Raw genomic sequence first — 18,312 nt, 5'->3', positions numbered from 1 at the left:
GATGGGAAGTACAGTGTCTGCACTCTGAAGGAGGGGTGTTAATGTTGTAGTTTTATAACTGTACTGTAAGCATACCTCTGGCAAGACAGTGATGGAGTGAATGGTGATGAAAGTTTTTCTTTTTTGGGCCACTCTGCCATGGTGGGAAACAGCCTATGTGTTCATATAAATAAAAATAACTCCTAAGCTCTATAGGAATGAGAAAGAAAATTCTTGATATAGGAAATGATAATTATGAGATACCTGATGTATAATGTTTAGAAATTTCTTGTAATAACCAAATGTATCTGTGTCTCACCGGCGTGAATCCTCAGTACAGTCACTTGTACTTACACTACTCTTTCTTCTCATTGTTATTGTTAAAAGTTTCTAATTACAATTTAACAAATAACCTGTCTAGGATCACCTGCATTATACCATTCGAGTGCTATGCAAATGCCTTGGCTGGTCATATATGCCACTTATCCTTGTTTGTGTAATTGGAAAACCCTGTGGAATTTCACCTTCCATATACTTTCTGGATTTTGTGATCCTGTCTGTGTTTGTGTGTATCATTTTGTGTTCTTGCTTGGCCAGTGTGAAGGATTCTAGGAAGGATGCTAGAGATGTTTGCTCAGTGTGGTGAATTATTATTCCTATCGTGGGGAATGCTAAACCTGCAAGGGGGGAAGGGTGAAGAATGGAGGGCATCCAGGTTTAACTCAGGGAACTGGAGCACAGATAAAATTCTCTAGATCAAGAGCCCTTCACCAGCATCAAGGAACCTCCCTTGAGGGGGTTAGTGTGGCAGATTATTATAATCATGGAGGAGCGCTAAACCCAAGGGATTATACAGAGCATCTGGGGAAGGGGAGATAGAAGGTATTCAGGCTCAATTCCGGGAGCTGGAGCGCAGATTCAATTCCCTAGATCAAGAGCCCTTCACCAGCATCAAGGAACCTCCCTTGAGAGGATTAATGTGGCAGAGCTTGTGTTAATTCAAAGCAAGGAAGAGAGTTTGATCCTGTAGATGTGTTAATAAAATGGGTGGATCCAGCTCTCTTATATTGACCTTGTTAACATCTTCCTTGAAGAAAAGTGTCTTGAGGGTAGTGAAGTGTTGTGTAACCTTGATAAATGTTGTTATTATTATGATTATCATTGTTATAATAATCATTATAATCATTTTTGTTATTATTATTATTTCAGACTAAGCAAGCTACACTGAAAAGAAATTCTCAGGAAGATGTTCCGGTAACCTCAGGGAAGGAAAGCCAGTCTGAAAATACAACAGGTGCCTCAGCCAGGACAGAAACTCTAAACGTATTTAGGAAAAAAGAGACATCGCCACAGCCTCCCGTCAGAAAACAGTCGGCTCTTCAGTTGTGGTTAGCAGACAGTGAAGAGAGTGTTAAGTCACAGTATCCTGAGGCCAGTGAGAAGGAGCTACTGGCTAAGGCTGCCTTGATGTTCAAAGATCTTGATAATGATACCAAACAAGTAAGTTATGCAAGAGTATGTTTTATTTAGCCAGGGTTCAGGTGAAACAAGGAGGAGAGAGACATGGCAATGGGTGGTTAGGAGAACATAGGGTAGGAATAGTATTAAAGGTTGGTAGACAGCAACCATCCAGGTACAGTGGAACCTCTGGTCATGAACGCTTCAGAACACAAACAAATTGGTCCACGACCAAAAAATTTGCCAATTTTTTGCATCTGGTCACGAACGCATAATCTGGTGCTGAACAAACACAGCCGCGCCAATTTTCACATTCCATGCCATTTTATTTGCATGTGCTAATTTTCCCCACTTCTTGTTGTTTGTGTACGCCTTGTGTACGCCTTGCCTTATAGGTGGTCTCAGTCAGACGTGCATTCGTTTGCTGTGAACTCCTTGTGTTGTATTTTGTGTGTTTTTTTAATTCATTTTGCAATTAACCATGGCCTCTAAGCAAGTGAAGAGTGGTAATATGGGTAAAAAGAAGGGTTTGAAGAAAATTGAAATAGAAGTGAATAAGGAAATTATTGAAAAATATGAGCATGGTGTGTTACCGATCTTGCTGTGGAGTTCAAGAAGCCAAAGTCTACGATCTTGATTATTCTGAAGCAGAGAGCGGCTATTAGCCCTTAAACTGTCCAAATGTAGATCTACGTTTACTTGCATAGCGCTCTGAACGTAGATCTACATTTGATTTTACATGCTTTCTTTTGGAAAAAAAAAAGTAGATCTACGTTCGGAGCACTACGTGAGTGAACGTAGATCTACGTTTGGACAGTTGAAGGGTTAAAGCAGCTAATGTTGCTAAGGGAGTTACAATGTTAACCACACAGAGGCCTCAAGTGCTGGAAGAGGTAGAGAAACTGTTGCTAGTGTGGTTGAATGAGAAACAACTTGCTGGTGATAGCATAAGCAAGGCAATCATATGCAAGAGAGTCAGGAAGATACACAGTGATGTGCTGCAGAATTACCCTTCTACGAGTGCAGAAAGTGATGAATTTAAAGCCAGTAGAGGATAGTTTGAAAAGTTTCATGAGAGAAGTTGCATTCATAGTGTGGTAAGACATGGAGAAGCTGCTAGTTCTGACACTGCTGCTGCAGAAGCGTTCGCAAAAGATTTTGCTGAATTAGTGAGGGCCAAAGGATACGTCCTGCAACAAGTGTTTAACTGCGACGAGACTGGGTTGTTTTGGAAGAAGATGCCGAGGAGGACCTACAAAACCCAGGAGAAGGCTATGCTTGGCCACAAGCCAGTGAAGGACAGATTAACTTTTTGATGTGCACGAAGGCAAGTGGCGATCTAAAATTAAACCGCTAGTTGTATACCACTTCGAAAATCCTTGGGCGTTCAAGCAGCACAGTGTGAACAAGGCCAGACTGCCCATGAAGGATTGGGCTACAAGGAGCTTGCTTTTAGAATGGTTGCACAAATCTTTTGCTCCTACTGCTAGGAAATATCTTGCTGACAATCTTCTGCCTGATGGGCAATGCACTGGCACACCCTCCAATATGAATATTGAGTATGACTTCATTAAGGTCAAGTTCATCCCCCCCAACACGACTCCTCTTCTGCAGCCCATGGACCAGCAAGTGATCTCCAACTTCAAGAAGCTGTACACTAAGGGACTCTTCACCAGGTGTTTTAATGTAAATGAGGAGACATCTTTGATGCTGAAGGAGTTCTGGAAGAAACATTTCAACATTGTGCATTGCATCAGCCTCATCGACAGAGCATGGAAAGGCTTAAAATTCTAAAAGAAAAAAAAAAAACTGTTTACAGCGAACGGTTCGTAGGGGTCTAGAACGGACTCGTGCAATGTTAGTTTTCTCTGTTCAAGGTTTTTACATTTAGTTTACTATTACACTGTGCATTCTATGGTATAATTAACTATTTTTGTGCTTAAGAATCTTAAAAACAATATTTACATACAGTTCATAGGGGTTAAAAAAACAGTATAGGGGTCTGGAATGGATTAATCGTATTTACATGCAATCCAATGGGAAAATTAGGTTCAGGTCACAACCAAATTGTGTTGCAACCAGGCTTTTGGAACGAATTATGGTCGTGACCAGAGGTTCCACTGTATGTCCTGACATCCTGTCAAGTGAGCATGAAATACACACACATCAGGCAGTAGGTTGGTAGACAGCAACCATCCAGGTATATGAACATGAAATATACACACACCGGGCATTAGGTTGATAGACAGCAACCATCCAGGAATTTACTATTGTCTTGTCATAAGAATGTTGAGCATACACCAAGCAGTAGGTTGGTAGATAACTCAGGAAGGTATTACCTTTGTATATATGACTGTGAAACATAAGTCTGTTAAATGTTTTGCACTCCTTCTGATCTTCTCTCTTACTTTGAACCAGTAGCGGCTCATCCATAGGCAGTGGCATCGCTAGGGTTGGCGTCACCCAGGGCGGAATCTTTGGTGTCACCCCCATGAAATCCAAAGGTGGGGGGATGGGGGGGAATGAACTCCAGTTATGTCACTACTGCATGACCAGTGACTAAAGTTTAGCAATGAGAACATTTAACCCTTTGACTGTCGCGGTCGTATATATACGTCATGGGAGATACCGTGTTTGACGTATCTATACGCATAAATTCTAGCGGCTTCAAATCAAGCGGGAAAGGGATGGTAGGCCTACACGAGAGAGAATGGGTCTCAGTTGTCGGTGTGCACCCTGTGAAAAAAATCTGGGACTCAGCGGTGCATTGTGGGAACGCCATCTTGGTAGTCCATTTTCACCATGCCTCGTGGTAAGAAGTTCCTCACTCCTCGGCGAATTGGAGGTCTTTTGTTCCCAAGTGATAGCTCAAACAGTGATGATAGTGTCAGTGAAAATGAATTCCCTGGTTTTGAAGCGGGTGTGACCAAAAAAATTACCCAGGATAACATAATTAGTGATGAAAACCCAGATGACCCACAACCTTCCACCTCTGGTGCTGGGCCGGCTCGTTCATGTTCACCTGTACCAGGACGAAAGAGGAAACTATTTGCCCATGTACAAGACTTTGATGTGAGCAGTGTAAGTGATAGTGATTTCAAGGTTACTGAAAGCAGTTCTAGTTGTGACAGTGAGGGTGAATATTCTCCAGTGAAGCGGCAGTATATACGACGTCGCATGCGGTCAGGTAGTGTGCCATATGCTCTTCCAAGAGGAAGGAGTACATCTCGGAGCACATCCCGTGGCCCTACACCACGTCCTGATAGTGAAGATGATGATATTGTTACGATGGGTATCAATGATGCAAGTGAGGCAGCAGGCGGTGGTGGTGATAGTGATGGTGGCATGAGTCATGTGACACCAGCAGCAGGCCACGCTACTACCCGCGCTGCTGACTCTGCACAACTACAACCAGCCTCACCCAACCCCACACTCCCACAACCACAACCACATTACAATATCCAGAACGCACCAGCTGACCACATCTGAGATTGGCAGCAAGATGACGAGTTTGTTCCCAATCCCCATGACTTTGATGGAGGACAAAGTGGAATACGGCCATCATGGTCACTTGGGAACAATCCCACTGAACTGGAATGCTTTCAGTTGTTCTTTGATGAACCCCTGATGGACATTATTGTCAGGGAAAGCAATACATACTATGAGTACACCATGGCAAACACTATTCTGTCACCAAGATCACGCCTACACCAGTGGAAGGACACAACTGTGGCAGAGATGTACGTGTTCTTTGCCACAATAATGCTTATGCCACATGTGTATAAGCATAGTGTCAACACATACTGGGTGACAGACCGCCTGATTTCAACCCCTGCTTTCAGTGACATTATACCAATGAATAGATTTGTGTTACTGTTACGTATGTTACACTTTTCAGACAAAACAAGGCCTGACAGAAGCGACAGGTTATATAAGATCAGATGTGCGTTTATGTACCTGAAACAAAAGTGCTGTATGTATTTTTATCCCTTCAGGAAGCTTGTTATTGATGAGTCTTTGATTTTGTTCAAAGGAAGACTCTCATTCAAGCAGTATATACCAAGCAAGAGGAAACGCTTTGGTATAAAGTTATTTGTTCTGTGTGATTGCAAAACTGGTCTGGTTTTGGATATAATTGTGTACACTGGCGGTAAAAGAATGGAAGATACCAGAAAGTTACTGGGTATCTCTGGTGATTGTGGTTATAACAATGATGGAGCCATATCTTGGTAAGGGGCATATTTTATATACTGACAACTGGTACACAAGCCCTATACTCAGTGATTTCTTGTGAGTGAACATGACAGATGTGTGTGGCACAGTGCGTGGAAATCGTAAACATATGCCTAGGTTCGATGCTGGCAGTCATAGAGGTGAAGTGCAGGTGTTTGCTGCCAGTGACATCATGGCATTTCGGTGGCATGACAAACGTGATGTCACACTGCTGACATCAGTTCACCGACACGAAATGGTAGACACTGGCAAGCAGAATAGAGAGACCAATGAACCCATTGTAAAACCTACAGCTGTGATGGATTACAACCTTAATATGCGCTTAGTTGACAAATGTGACATGCAGATTGGGTTTACTGACTGTGTTTGCAAGAGTTATAAGTGGTACATAAAACTGTTTTTCCATCTTCTTGACATTTCCATGCTGAATGCTTATAATATGTATAAGTTGAAGACCAAGAAGAAACCCAAATATGGTGAATTTTGTTTGTCAGTCATCAGACAAATAATATTCAAGTACCAAGAAACAACGCCTGCAATAGACCAGCGCAAACGAAATTATCAACACATGTCCTCTCGTCTGAGGCCTGGTGATCACTACCCCATACCACTGCCTGCTACTACTGCCAAGAAAAATGCTCAGAAGAGGTGTTTTGTCTGTGGACATACCACAAAACACCCACAAAAACGCAGAGACACTCGTTTTATGTGTGAGGAGTGTAAGACACCATTGTGCTTATACCCATGTTTCAAAGAATTCCACAAGCTGCAGCACTTCTAGAAAAGTGTCCAGTGATTATACATATGTATATATATTATAAAACAATCGTAATAAACATTTGTTTACATTGTTTGTGTAAACAAGTTTTAGCAACATTATAATGATACGAGTGTTTTTGCTTGAATTGTGTTACATTCAACGAGTGTATACAGTGGTCCCTCAATAATCGTCCATAATCCGTTCCTGGAAGTGGGACTATTATCGAAATGGACGATTTACGAATCAATTTTCCCCATAAGAAATAATGTAAATTCAATTAATCCGTTCCTGATACCCAGAAGTATTAAAACAAAAAATTTTTTTACATAAAATATAGATGTAGTACATAAACAATACATTGGCACATGATGAATTAAACATTAACAGAATAATACTTACCTTTATTGGCGATTCTTCTTTGTGTATGGAAGACTGGAGAAGGAGACTGATTGGATGAATTACTGTTTGGAAGGGGAATCCTCTTCCAGCAACACCTCGGGTACCAATTGCTTTTCTGGGGTTACTTCTCTTCTCTGTTTCTTAATGCCACTAGGACCACCTTGAGAGTCACTGGAGTCCTGTCTCGCAAAAAAACTGTCCATAGAGCTCTGTTTCTGGCGTCTCTTTAAAACTTCCCTAAAATGGGCCAAGACTGTCACTGTACAAGTTGCTGATATGGCTTGCAGTATCCTTCTCTGGGTGATGTTTCTCCATAAATCTTTCCATCCTACCCCACATTTCAAAAATCTCCTTAATTTCTGAAGAAGGCACCTTCCTCCATCTCTCTTCCTCCTCCTCTGCAGCAAGATTCAGAGCTGTGATCTATTGCTCTTCCTGCTGAAGCTCTTGCAGCTCCTCAGTGGTTAGCTCTTTGTTGTGGTCCTCCACCAACTCTTCCACATCCTCCAAACTCACATCCAACCCCATGGATGCCCCCAGTGCCACAATGGATTTAACAACTGACATAGGCTCATCTGGGTCAGCCCCAAACCCTTCAAAATCCCTCTTGTGGACACAATCTGGCCACAATTTTCTCCAAGCAGAGTTCAAAGTCCTGGTAGTCACTCCCTCCCAAGCCTTACCTATAAGGCTTGCACAATGGAGAATACTGAAATGTTCTTTCCAAAAATCTCGTAGGGTCAAGCGAGTGTCTGAGGTTACATTCAAGCACCTTTCAAACATTGCTTTGGTGTAGAGTTTTTTAAAGTTTGCAGTGACCTGCTGGTCCATGGGTTGGAGGAGAGGAGTGGTATTCGGGGGCAAGAGCTTTACTGTGATGAACCCAAACTCCTTCAGAATTAGGTCATCCAAGTTTGGAGGATGAGCAGGTGCATTGCCCATTACTAGGAGGCACTTGAGATCCAATTTCTTTTCCAGGAGGTAATTCTTCACACTATGGCCAAACACTTCGTTGAACCACTCTACAAAAATTTCCCTCGTGACCCATGCCTTACTATTAGATTTCCAAAACACACACAATTTACTCTTCATAACATTGTTTTTCCTGAACACTCTGGGATTTTCAGAATGGTACACTAGTAACGGCTTCACTTTGAAATCCCCACTAGCATTAGCACAGAACATTAGCATCAGCCTGTCTTTCATAGGCTTGTGTCCTGGCATTGCCTTTTCCTCTTGTGTAATGAAGGTCCTCTTTGGCATTTTCTTCCAAAAGAGGCCTGTTTCTTCTCAATTGAACATTTGTTCAGGTTTCAGTCCTTCACTGTTTATGTACTCCTGGAATTCATGCACATATTTTTCAGCTGCCTTGTGGTCCGAACTGGCAGCCTCACCATGCCTTACCACACTGTGTATGCCAGTACGCTTCTTAAATCTCTCAAACCAGCCTTTGCTAGCCTTAAATTCACTCACATCATCACTAGTTGCAGGCAATTTCTTTACCAAATCGTCATGCAACTGCCTAGCCTTTTCACAAATAAGTGACGTCATAAGACTGTCTCCTGCTAATTGTTTCTCATTTATCCACACCAATAATAACTTCTCAACATCTTCGAGTACTGGTGATCTCATTTTTGTCAGCATATTTACCCCCTTTGCAACAACAGCATCCTTGATTTCCTTTTTCTTGGCTATGATGGAAGATATGGTTGTACGGGATTTGTTATGCATCCTGGCCAGTTCGCCCACACGTACGCCACTATCATATTGTTCAATGATGTTTTTCTTAAATTCAATCGTATTTCTCACCTTCTTTACCAAAGGCTTGGCACTAGGAGCTTTCTTTGGAGCCATGGTAGCTTATTTAGCACTTAAATAACTTGCAAGCACTAAAATAAATGAAATATTATGAAATATTTCACTGGAGCACGTGAGGGGACCGTCGCTCACTGGTAAACAATGGCACACTGGCTGAGAAGGAAAGGCCGAGGCCGCTCAGTCCGTGCATACGCGTCCGGGACGAAGGACTATTAGCGAGTTTCCGGACCATTTCCGAGCCAATATTTTGACGAAAAAACAGGACTATTTCCGAAATGGACGACTTTCAGGCCGGACGATTATTGAGGGATCACTGTATTTGAACATTGCACAATAATTTGGTCTCACAGGCCACAAAAGTTATGTGAAAAAATAAAATAGTGAAAAAAAACAAGAAACCATCGAATACAAGTAAATCAAAGTTTACCGGGTGAGCGGCAGTCGCCGCTGTTGCCGCTCGCAGATCAATTTCAGCAAACTTCAGGACTCTATATCTCGGTAAGTACTGATGGGAAAAATTTTTTTTTTTTGGGACTAAAACAATCAGAAAAATAATCTTAACATTTTCATAAGAAAAAAATAATTTTTTTTTCGAATATTTTGCGACACCAGGAGACACTTCAGGATTGGGCCCTTCGACAGTCAAAGGGTTAAGGGCCATAAACTGAACAGGAGAATACTTCTCAACTTTATTAATGATAAAATAAGTAATCGTAGTAATATTAAGGAAACATGAACTCAAATAACCACTTTGAGTACAGGGAACATCTTCATCTTCGGCCGGTAGCGGCAGCGGCAGCAGCGACCTCCAAGCTCCGTACTTTTCTCCAACTATCAAAGCCACCAATGCTCCTATGATGACCTAGTTAGAAGCAAAACTGCACTACCCAACGTAGCACCCAGAATGACCAAAGATTACCAACAGTGAAACCTACAAATCGAAAATAATAGAGATCAAAGGAAGACTGCCCACAAACCGACAGCAACACCCCGCTGCCAGCCGAACAACGTAACCCTAAGCTTTGTATAACTACAACTTCTTAACTACAACAATTCCTGTAGTATTATGAGGTGCAATCCAAGAGGAAACAGCACCAAGGCCAGCAAGAAAACACCGAAAAATCAACTATTCAACAAGTGTAGCCAGGAGGACGCCGGCCCAGCAACCACCCCTCTCACCACCGCTCAAGGCGACACCACAACAATAACAACAAACATGGCTGCAACCAGCCCATCCACCCCTCTCTTCCCCGGATTCAACCTACCAAGTAGTCTCTCAGGTATGACCAACGATCCAGATACCCTAAAGACATGCATCTCCACCTTAGTTATTGAAAATATGAATCTTCGAGAGACACTAACAAAACAAGACACCAGGATGACACAACTCGAGAACAAAATCCTCAGTCTTGAACAAAAGTTATCAACACCAGGAATGACTAACTGTGACAAGACCATCCAGACAGTCATAGATAGCCATACCCAACAAATAATCTCTTAATACAAAGGTTGAAGAAGCAGTAAAAGAATGGAAGAACAACTTAGATAACCAGTTCAGTGACTACTTTGCTCTCCAAGAAGATAAAACTGAGCAAGATAAACTATCGGACGCAGTAATAGTTAACAGTCCACTTTTTCCCAGTGATATGAACCAAACAAATAGTAAAGAAATTACTCTGCAGATCATAAAGGACCAAACAAGTGTTATTGTACCAGAGTCAGAAATAAAGGAAGCCAGGTTACTAGGATCCCATGGTAGAAAAAGTGTTATGCTTAGATTCCACTCACATGACAGGAAAAAAGACTTAATTATTGCATCTATTAAAGTAAAGAAAGAGGTATACATTAACGAGTGTCTTACCAAAAAAACGTCAGAACCTCCTGTATAGAGTCAGAAAACTTAAGCGGGAGAATTATGACACAATACACCAATGCTTCACACGGGATGGGAAAATTCTAGTTAGGAAAACAAATGTAGGTCAACTGTACACAATCATGAACGAGAATGATCTATCACAATTTCTCAGGGATACTAATCTTACAGAGAATAACTAAACAATGTCCAACCTAAAAGCCTATGTAATGTACTGTATGTTTTGCTCCATTATTGTTCAAATTTCATAGTACAATCTCTTAGTAATTAAATAATCAACTTCCTCATTTTGTGATTTTACTAGTAAGCATAAGTCACCTTATGTAATTTTCTTATTTACTATTGTTTGCTTAAACATTAGCTGAATTGATACTTTCTCTGTCCATATTACTACCTCATATTTTTTTAAATACTATTAATTGATATAACTTACTAAAATTAATAATTACCATTTTTACTATCAATACAATTTACTCTTAACATTTTTGACATTTAATAACCATTACTTGTCTAATTACCTTAACCTGTTTTAATACCACATTTACTATATTAGAGTACTCTTAATTACCTTGTACTGCCAAATAACCTCTAGTATAACTACCAGTGCAATATTGAATGAAATAAACATTACTTTTTCACTCTTTTTTGTAATCATTATTACTTACTAAAATTTTATTAAACACCATATTTACTACCAGTCAATTTTACTTTTGTACATTAAACATTATTTTATACTTCCCATAACATTTTGTTGCCAAATTTTCAAGTTTGTATATTCAACTCCAACCTTTATATTATCCTTTGTACCTATGTACCTGTGTACCCGTGTACCCATGTACCTGTCTACCTGTCTACCATCTTACTATCATATTATAACCAAGACATTGCCATTGTTATTTTTTACTTATTATTCTTTTGGTACTTTAATTGTGAATTTTATTTTGTCACTTTAAGTCTAGTTATACTCTTGATCTTGTCAACAACCTATACCAGACCCTAGTGCAATTGCAAGTACCATTTTAATTTGTATTTTTATATTATAAGTTTATATTATAATTCCTACTCTAAGTTTGTTTTCATATCTTAGTGACTATATTGTGTGTGCAATTAGTGTATATTTCAATTATATTATTGTTCAAGGCCCTTAACTATCTTTTGCTAACTAGTACCAACTTCCTCATATATTTTTTTTCTACCTTTTTATTCTTTTGCTACCTTAACTTGCATATTTTATCCTGTCAATTTAAATCTAGTTATACTCTAATTCTTGTAAACAACTTATATAAGACCTTAGTGCAGTTACAACTGAGAGTCTTGTGCCTTTTTTATATCATTAGATTAAACTCAGTTGTACTATAGCTCATTCTAGCTCAATACATAGTCAATACCAAATTCATTATATTAGACCATAGTGTAATTACTAGTGAGAGTCTGGTGCTATTTTTAATTTGTATTTTTATATTATTAGATTAAACCTAGTTGTACTATAGCTCATTCTAGCTCAATACATAGACTATACCAAAGTCATTACATTAGACCTTAGTGCAATTACAAGTGAGAGACTTGTGCTATTTTTAATTTGTATTTTTATATTATTAGTTTATACCTAGTTGTACTTTAGCTCATTCCAGCACAACACATAGACAACACAACTTCATTGTGTGTATTAGTGACTATACTTGTAGGTAGTAGGTTGGTAGACAGCAACCACCCAGGGAAGTACTACCGTCCTGCCAGATGACTGTGAAACAGAAACCTGTAACTGTTTTGCATGATGGTAGGATTGCTGGTTTCTTTTTCTGTCTCATAAACACGCTAGATAACAGGGATATCTTGCTACTCCTACTTACACTTTGGTCACACCTCACAGACACGCACATGCATATATATATATAATATATATTTTTTTTTTTTTTTTTTTTTTTTAAAAAAGTCGGCCGTATACCACCGAGGCAGGGGGCCCCAAAAAAGAAAAAAAAACCCCAAAAAGAAAATACTTTCATCATCATTCAACACTTTCACCACACTCGCACATTATCACTGTTTTTGCAGAGGTGCTCAGAATACAACAGTCTAGAAGCATACACATATAAAAATACACAACATATCCCTCCAAACTGCCAATATCCCAAACCCCTCCTTTAAAGTGCAGGCATTGTACTTCCCATTTCCAGGACTCAAGTCCGACTATATGAAAATAACCGGTTTCCCTGAATCCCTTCACTAAATATTACCCTGCTCACACTCCAACAGATCGTCAGGTCCCAAGTACCATTCGTCTCCATTCACTCCTATCTAACACGCTCACGCACGCTTGCTGGAAGTCCAAGCCCCTTACCCACAAAACCTCCTTTACCCCCTCTCTCCAACCCTTTCGAGGACGACCCCTACCCCGCCTTCCTTCCCCTATAGATTTATATGCTTTCCATGTCATTCTACTTTGATCTATTCTCTCTAAATGACCAAACCACCTCAACAACCCCTCTTCTGCCCTCTGACTAATACTTTTATTAACTCCACACCTTCTCCTAATTTCCACACTCCGAATTTTCTGCATAATATTTACACCACACATTGCCCTTAAACAGGACATCTCCACTGCCTCCAACCGTCTCCTCGCTGCTGCATTTACCACCCAAGCTTCACACCCATATAAGAGTGTTGGTACTACTATACTTTCATACATTCCCTTCTTTGCCTCCATAGATAACGTTTTTTGACTCCACATATACCTCAACGCACCACTCACCTTTTTTCCCTCATCAATTCTATGATTAACCTCATCCTTCATAAATCCATCCGCCGACACGTCAACTCCCAAGTATCTGAAAACATTCACTTCTTCCATACTCCTCCTCCCCAATTTGATATCCAATTTTTCTTTATCTAAATCATTTGACACCCTCATCACCTTACTCTTTTCTATGTTCACTTTCAACTTTCTACCTTTACACACATTCCCAAACTCATCCACTAACCTTTGCAATTTTTCTTTAGAATCTCCCATAAGCACAGTATCATCAGCAAAAAGTAACTGTGTCAATTCCCATTTTGAATTTGATTCCCCATAATTTAATCCCACCCCTCTCCCAAACACCCTAGCATTTACTTCCTTAACAACCCCATCTATAAATATATTAAACAACCATGGTGACATTACACATCCCTGTCTAAGACCTACTTTTACCGGGAAATAGTCTCCCTCTCTTCTACACACCCTAACCTGAGCCTCACTATCTTCATAAAAACTCTTTACAGCATTTAATAACTTACCACCTATTCCATATACTTGCAACATCTGCCACATTGCTCCTCTATCCACTCTATCATATGCCTTTTCTAAATCCATAAATGCAATAAAAACTTCCCTACCTTTATCTAAATACTGTTCACATATATGCTTCAATGTAAACACTTGATCTACACATCCCCTACCCACTCTGAAACCTCCTTGCTCATCCGCAATCCTACATTCTGTCTTACCTCTAATTCTTTCAATTATAACCCTACCGTACACTTTTCCTGGTATACTCAGTAAGCTTATTCCTCTATAATTTTTACAGTCTCTTTTGTCCCCTTTCCCTTTATATAAAGGGACTATACATGCTCTCCGCCAATCCCTAGGTACCTTCCCCTCTTTCATACATTTATTGAACAAAAGTACCAACCACTCCAACACTATATCCCCCCCTGCTTTTAACATTTCTGTCATGATCCCATCAGTACCAGCTGCTTTACCCCCTTTCATTTTACGTAATGCCTCACGTACCTCCCCCACACTTACATTCTGCTCTTCTTCACTCCTAAAAGATGGTATACCTCCCTGACCAGTGCATGAAATTACTGCCTCTGTTTCTTCCTTAACATTTAAAAGTTCCTCAAAATATTCTCGCCATCTACCTAATACCTCCATCTCCCCATCTACTAACTCCCCTACTCTGTTTTTAACTGACAAATCCATATTTTCCCTTGGCTTTCTTAACTTGTTTAACTCACTCCAAAATTTTTTCTTATTTTCATTAAAATTTCTTGACAGTGCCTCTCCCACTCTATCATCTGCTCTCCTTTTGCACTCTCTCACCACTCTCTTTACCTTTCTTTTACTCTCCATATATTCTGCTCTTCTTATAACACTTCTGCTTTGTAAAAACCTCTCATAAGCTACCTTTTTCTCTTTTATCACACCCTTTACTTCATCATTCCACCAATCACTCCTCTTTCCTCCTGCACCCACCCTCCTATAACCACAAACTTCTGCCCCACATTCTAATACTGCATTTTTAAAACTATTCCAACCCTCTTCAACCCCCCCATTACTCATCTTTGCACTATCCCACCTTTCTGCCAATAGTCGCTTATATCTCGCCCGAACTTCCTCCTCCCTTAGTTTATACACTTTCACCTCCCTCTTACTTGTTGTTGCCACCTTCCTCTTTTCCCATCTACCTCTTACTCTAACTGTAGCTACAACTAAATAATGATCCGATATATCAGTTGCCCCTCTATAAACATGTACATCCTGGAGCCTACCCATCAACCTTTTATCCACCAATACATAATCTAATAAACTACTTTCATTACGTGCTACATCATACCTTGTATATTTATTTATCCTCTTTTTCATAAAATATGTATTACTTATTACCAAATTTCTTTCTACACATAGCTCAATTAAAGGCTCCCCATTTACATTTACCCCTGGCACCCCAAATTTACCTACTACTCCCTCCATAACATTTTTACCCACTTTAGCATTGAAATCCCCAACCACCATTACTCTCACACTTGATTCAAAACTCCCCACGCATTCACTCAACATTTCCCAAAATCTCTCTCTCTCCTCTACACTTCTCTCTTCTCCAGGTGCATATATATATATATATATATATATATATATATATATATATATATATATATATATATATATATATATATATATATATATATATATATATATATATATATATATATATATATATATATATATATATATATATATATATATATATATACATATACATATATATACATATATATATATATTTTATATTTATTATCACACCGGCCGATTCCCACCAAGGCAGGGTGGCCCGAAAAAGAAAAACTTTCACCATCATTCACTCCATCACTGTCTTGCCAGAAGGGTGCTTTACACTACAGTTTTTAAACTGCAACATTAACACCCCTCCTTCAGAGTGCAGGCACTGTACTTCCCATCTCCAGGACTCAAGTCCGGCCTGCCGGTTTCCCTGAATCCCTTCATAAATGTTACTTTGCTCACACTCCAACAGCACGTCAAGTATTAAAAACCATTTGTCTCCATTCACTCCTATCAAACACGCTCACGCATGCCTGCTGGAAGTCCAAGCCCCTCGCACACAAAACCTCCTTTACCCCCTCCCTCCAACCCTTCCTAGGCCGACCCCTACCCCGCCTTCCTTCCACTACAGACTGATACACTCTTGAAGTCATTCTGTTTCGCTCCATTCTCTCTACATGTCCGAACCACCTCAACAACCCTTCCTCAGCCCTCTGGACAACAGTTTTGGTAATCCCGCACCTCCTCCTAACTTCCAAACTACGAATTCTCTGCATTATATTCACACCACACATTGCCCTCAGACATGACATCTCCACTGCCTCCAGCCTTCTCCTCGCTGCAACATTCATCACCCACGCTTCACACCCATATAAGAGCGTTGGTAAAACTATACTCTCATACATTCCCCTCTTTGCCTCCAAGGACAAAGTTCTTTGTCTCCACAGACTCCTAAGTGCACCACTCACTCTTTTTCCCTCATCAATTCTATGATTCACCTCATCTTTCATAGACCCATCCGCTGACACGTCCACTCCCAAATATCTGAATACGTTCACCTCCTCCATACTCTCTCCCTCCAATCTGATATTCAATCTTTCATCACCTAATCTTTTTGTTATCCTCATAACCTTACTCTTTCCTGTATTCACCTTTAATTTTCTTCTTTTGCACACCCTACCAAATTCATCCACCAATCTCTGCAACTTCTCTTCAGAATCTCCCAAGAGCACAGTGTCATCAGCAAAGAGCAGCTGTGACAACTCCCACTTTGTGTGTGATTCTTTATCTTTTAACTCCACGCCTCTTGCCAAGACCCTCGCATTTACTTCTCTTACAACCCCATCTATAAATATATTAAACAACCACGGTGACATCACACATCCTTGTCTAAGGCCTACTTTTACTGGGAAAAAATTTCCCTCTTTCCTACATACTCTAACTTGAGCCTCACTATCCTCGTAAAAACTCTTCACTGCTTTCAGTAACCTACCTCCTACACCATACACTTGCAACATCTGCCACATTGCCCCCCTATCCACCCTGTCATACGCCTTTTCCAAATCCATAAATGCCACAAAGACCTCTTTAGCCTTATCTAAATACTGTTCACTTATATGTTTCACTGTAAACACCTGGTCCACACACCCCCTACCTTTCCTAAAGCCTCCTTGTTCATCTGCTATCCTATTCTCAGTCTTACTCTTAATTCTTTCAATTATAACTCTACCATACACTTTACCAGGTACACTCAACAGACTTATCCCCCTATAATTTTTGCACTCTCTTTTTATCCCCTTTGCCTTTATACAAAGGAACTATGCATGCTCTCTGCCAATCCCTAGGTACCTTACCCTCTTCCATACATTTATTAAATAATTGCACCAACCACTCCAAAACTATATCCCCACCTGCTTTTAACATTTCTATCTTTATCCCATCAATCCCGGCTGCCTTACCCCCTTTCATTTTACCTACTGCCTCACGAACTTCCCCCACACTCACAACTGGCTCTTCCTCACTCCTACAAGATGTTATTCCTCCTTGCCCTATACACGAAATCACAGCTTCCCTATCTTCATCAACATTTAACAATTCCTCAAAATATTCCTTCCATCTTCCCAATACCTCTAACTCTCCATTTAATAACTCTCCTCTCCTATTTTTAACTGACAAATCCATTTGTTCTCTAGGCTTTCTTAACTTGTTAATCTCACTCCAAAACTTTTTCTTATTTTCAACAAAATTTGTTGATAACATCTCACCCACTCTCTCATTTGCTCTCTTTTTACATTGCTTCACCACTCTCTTAACCTCTCTCTTTTTCTCCATATACTCTTCCCTCCTTGCATCACTTCTACTTTGTAAAAACTTCTCATATGCTAACTTTTTCTCCCTTACTACTCTCTTTACATCATCATTCCACCAATCGCTCCTCTTCCCTCCTGCACCCACTTTCCTGTAACCACAAACTTCTGCTGAACACTCTAACACTACATTTTTAAACCTACCCCATACCTCTTCGACCCCATTGCCTATGCTCTCATTAGCCCATCTATCCTCCAATAGCTGTTTATATCTTACCCTAACTGCCTCCTCTTTTAGTTTATAAACCTTCACCTCTCTCTTCCCTGATGCTTCTATTCTCCTTGTATCCCATCTACCTTTTACTCTCAGTGTAGCTACAACTAGAAAGTGATCTGATATATCTGTGGCCCCTCTATAAACATGTACATCCTGAAGTCTACTCAACAGTCTTTTATCTACCAATACATAATCCATATATATATATATATATATATATATATATATATATATATATATATATATATATATATATATATATATATATATATATATATATATATATATATATATATATATATATATATATATATATATATATATATATATATATATATATATATATATATATATATATATATATATATACACACACACACACATATATAA

At 39.7% G+C, this 18,312-nt stretch overlaps 1 protein-coding gene across 1 annotated transcript in view; it reads left to right on the top strand.

Moving 5' to 3' along the window:
- Ctf4 (Chromosome transmission fidelity 4) overlaps positions 1 to 18,312 on the top strand; it is a 242,784-nt gene that overhangs the window by 213,619 nt on the left and 10,853 nt on the right. Inside the window, 1 exon segment of the mRNA XM_070098498.1 lies at positions 1,189 to 1,479. Within this exon segment, the coding sequence (XP_069954599.1) occupies positions 1,189 to 1,479 (291 nt within the window).

This window comes from Cherax quadricarinatus, chromosome 62, assembly GCF_038502225.1.
Source record: "Cherax quadricarinatus isolate ZL_2023a chromosome 62, ASM3850222v1, whole genome shotgun sequence".
In the NCBI taxonomy this organism is placed as follows: Eukaryota; Metazoa; Arthropoda; class Malacostraca; order Decapoda; family Parastacidae; genus Cherax; species Cherax quadricarinatus.
This window is presented reverse-complemented; position numbering and strand designations above follow the sequence as displayed.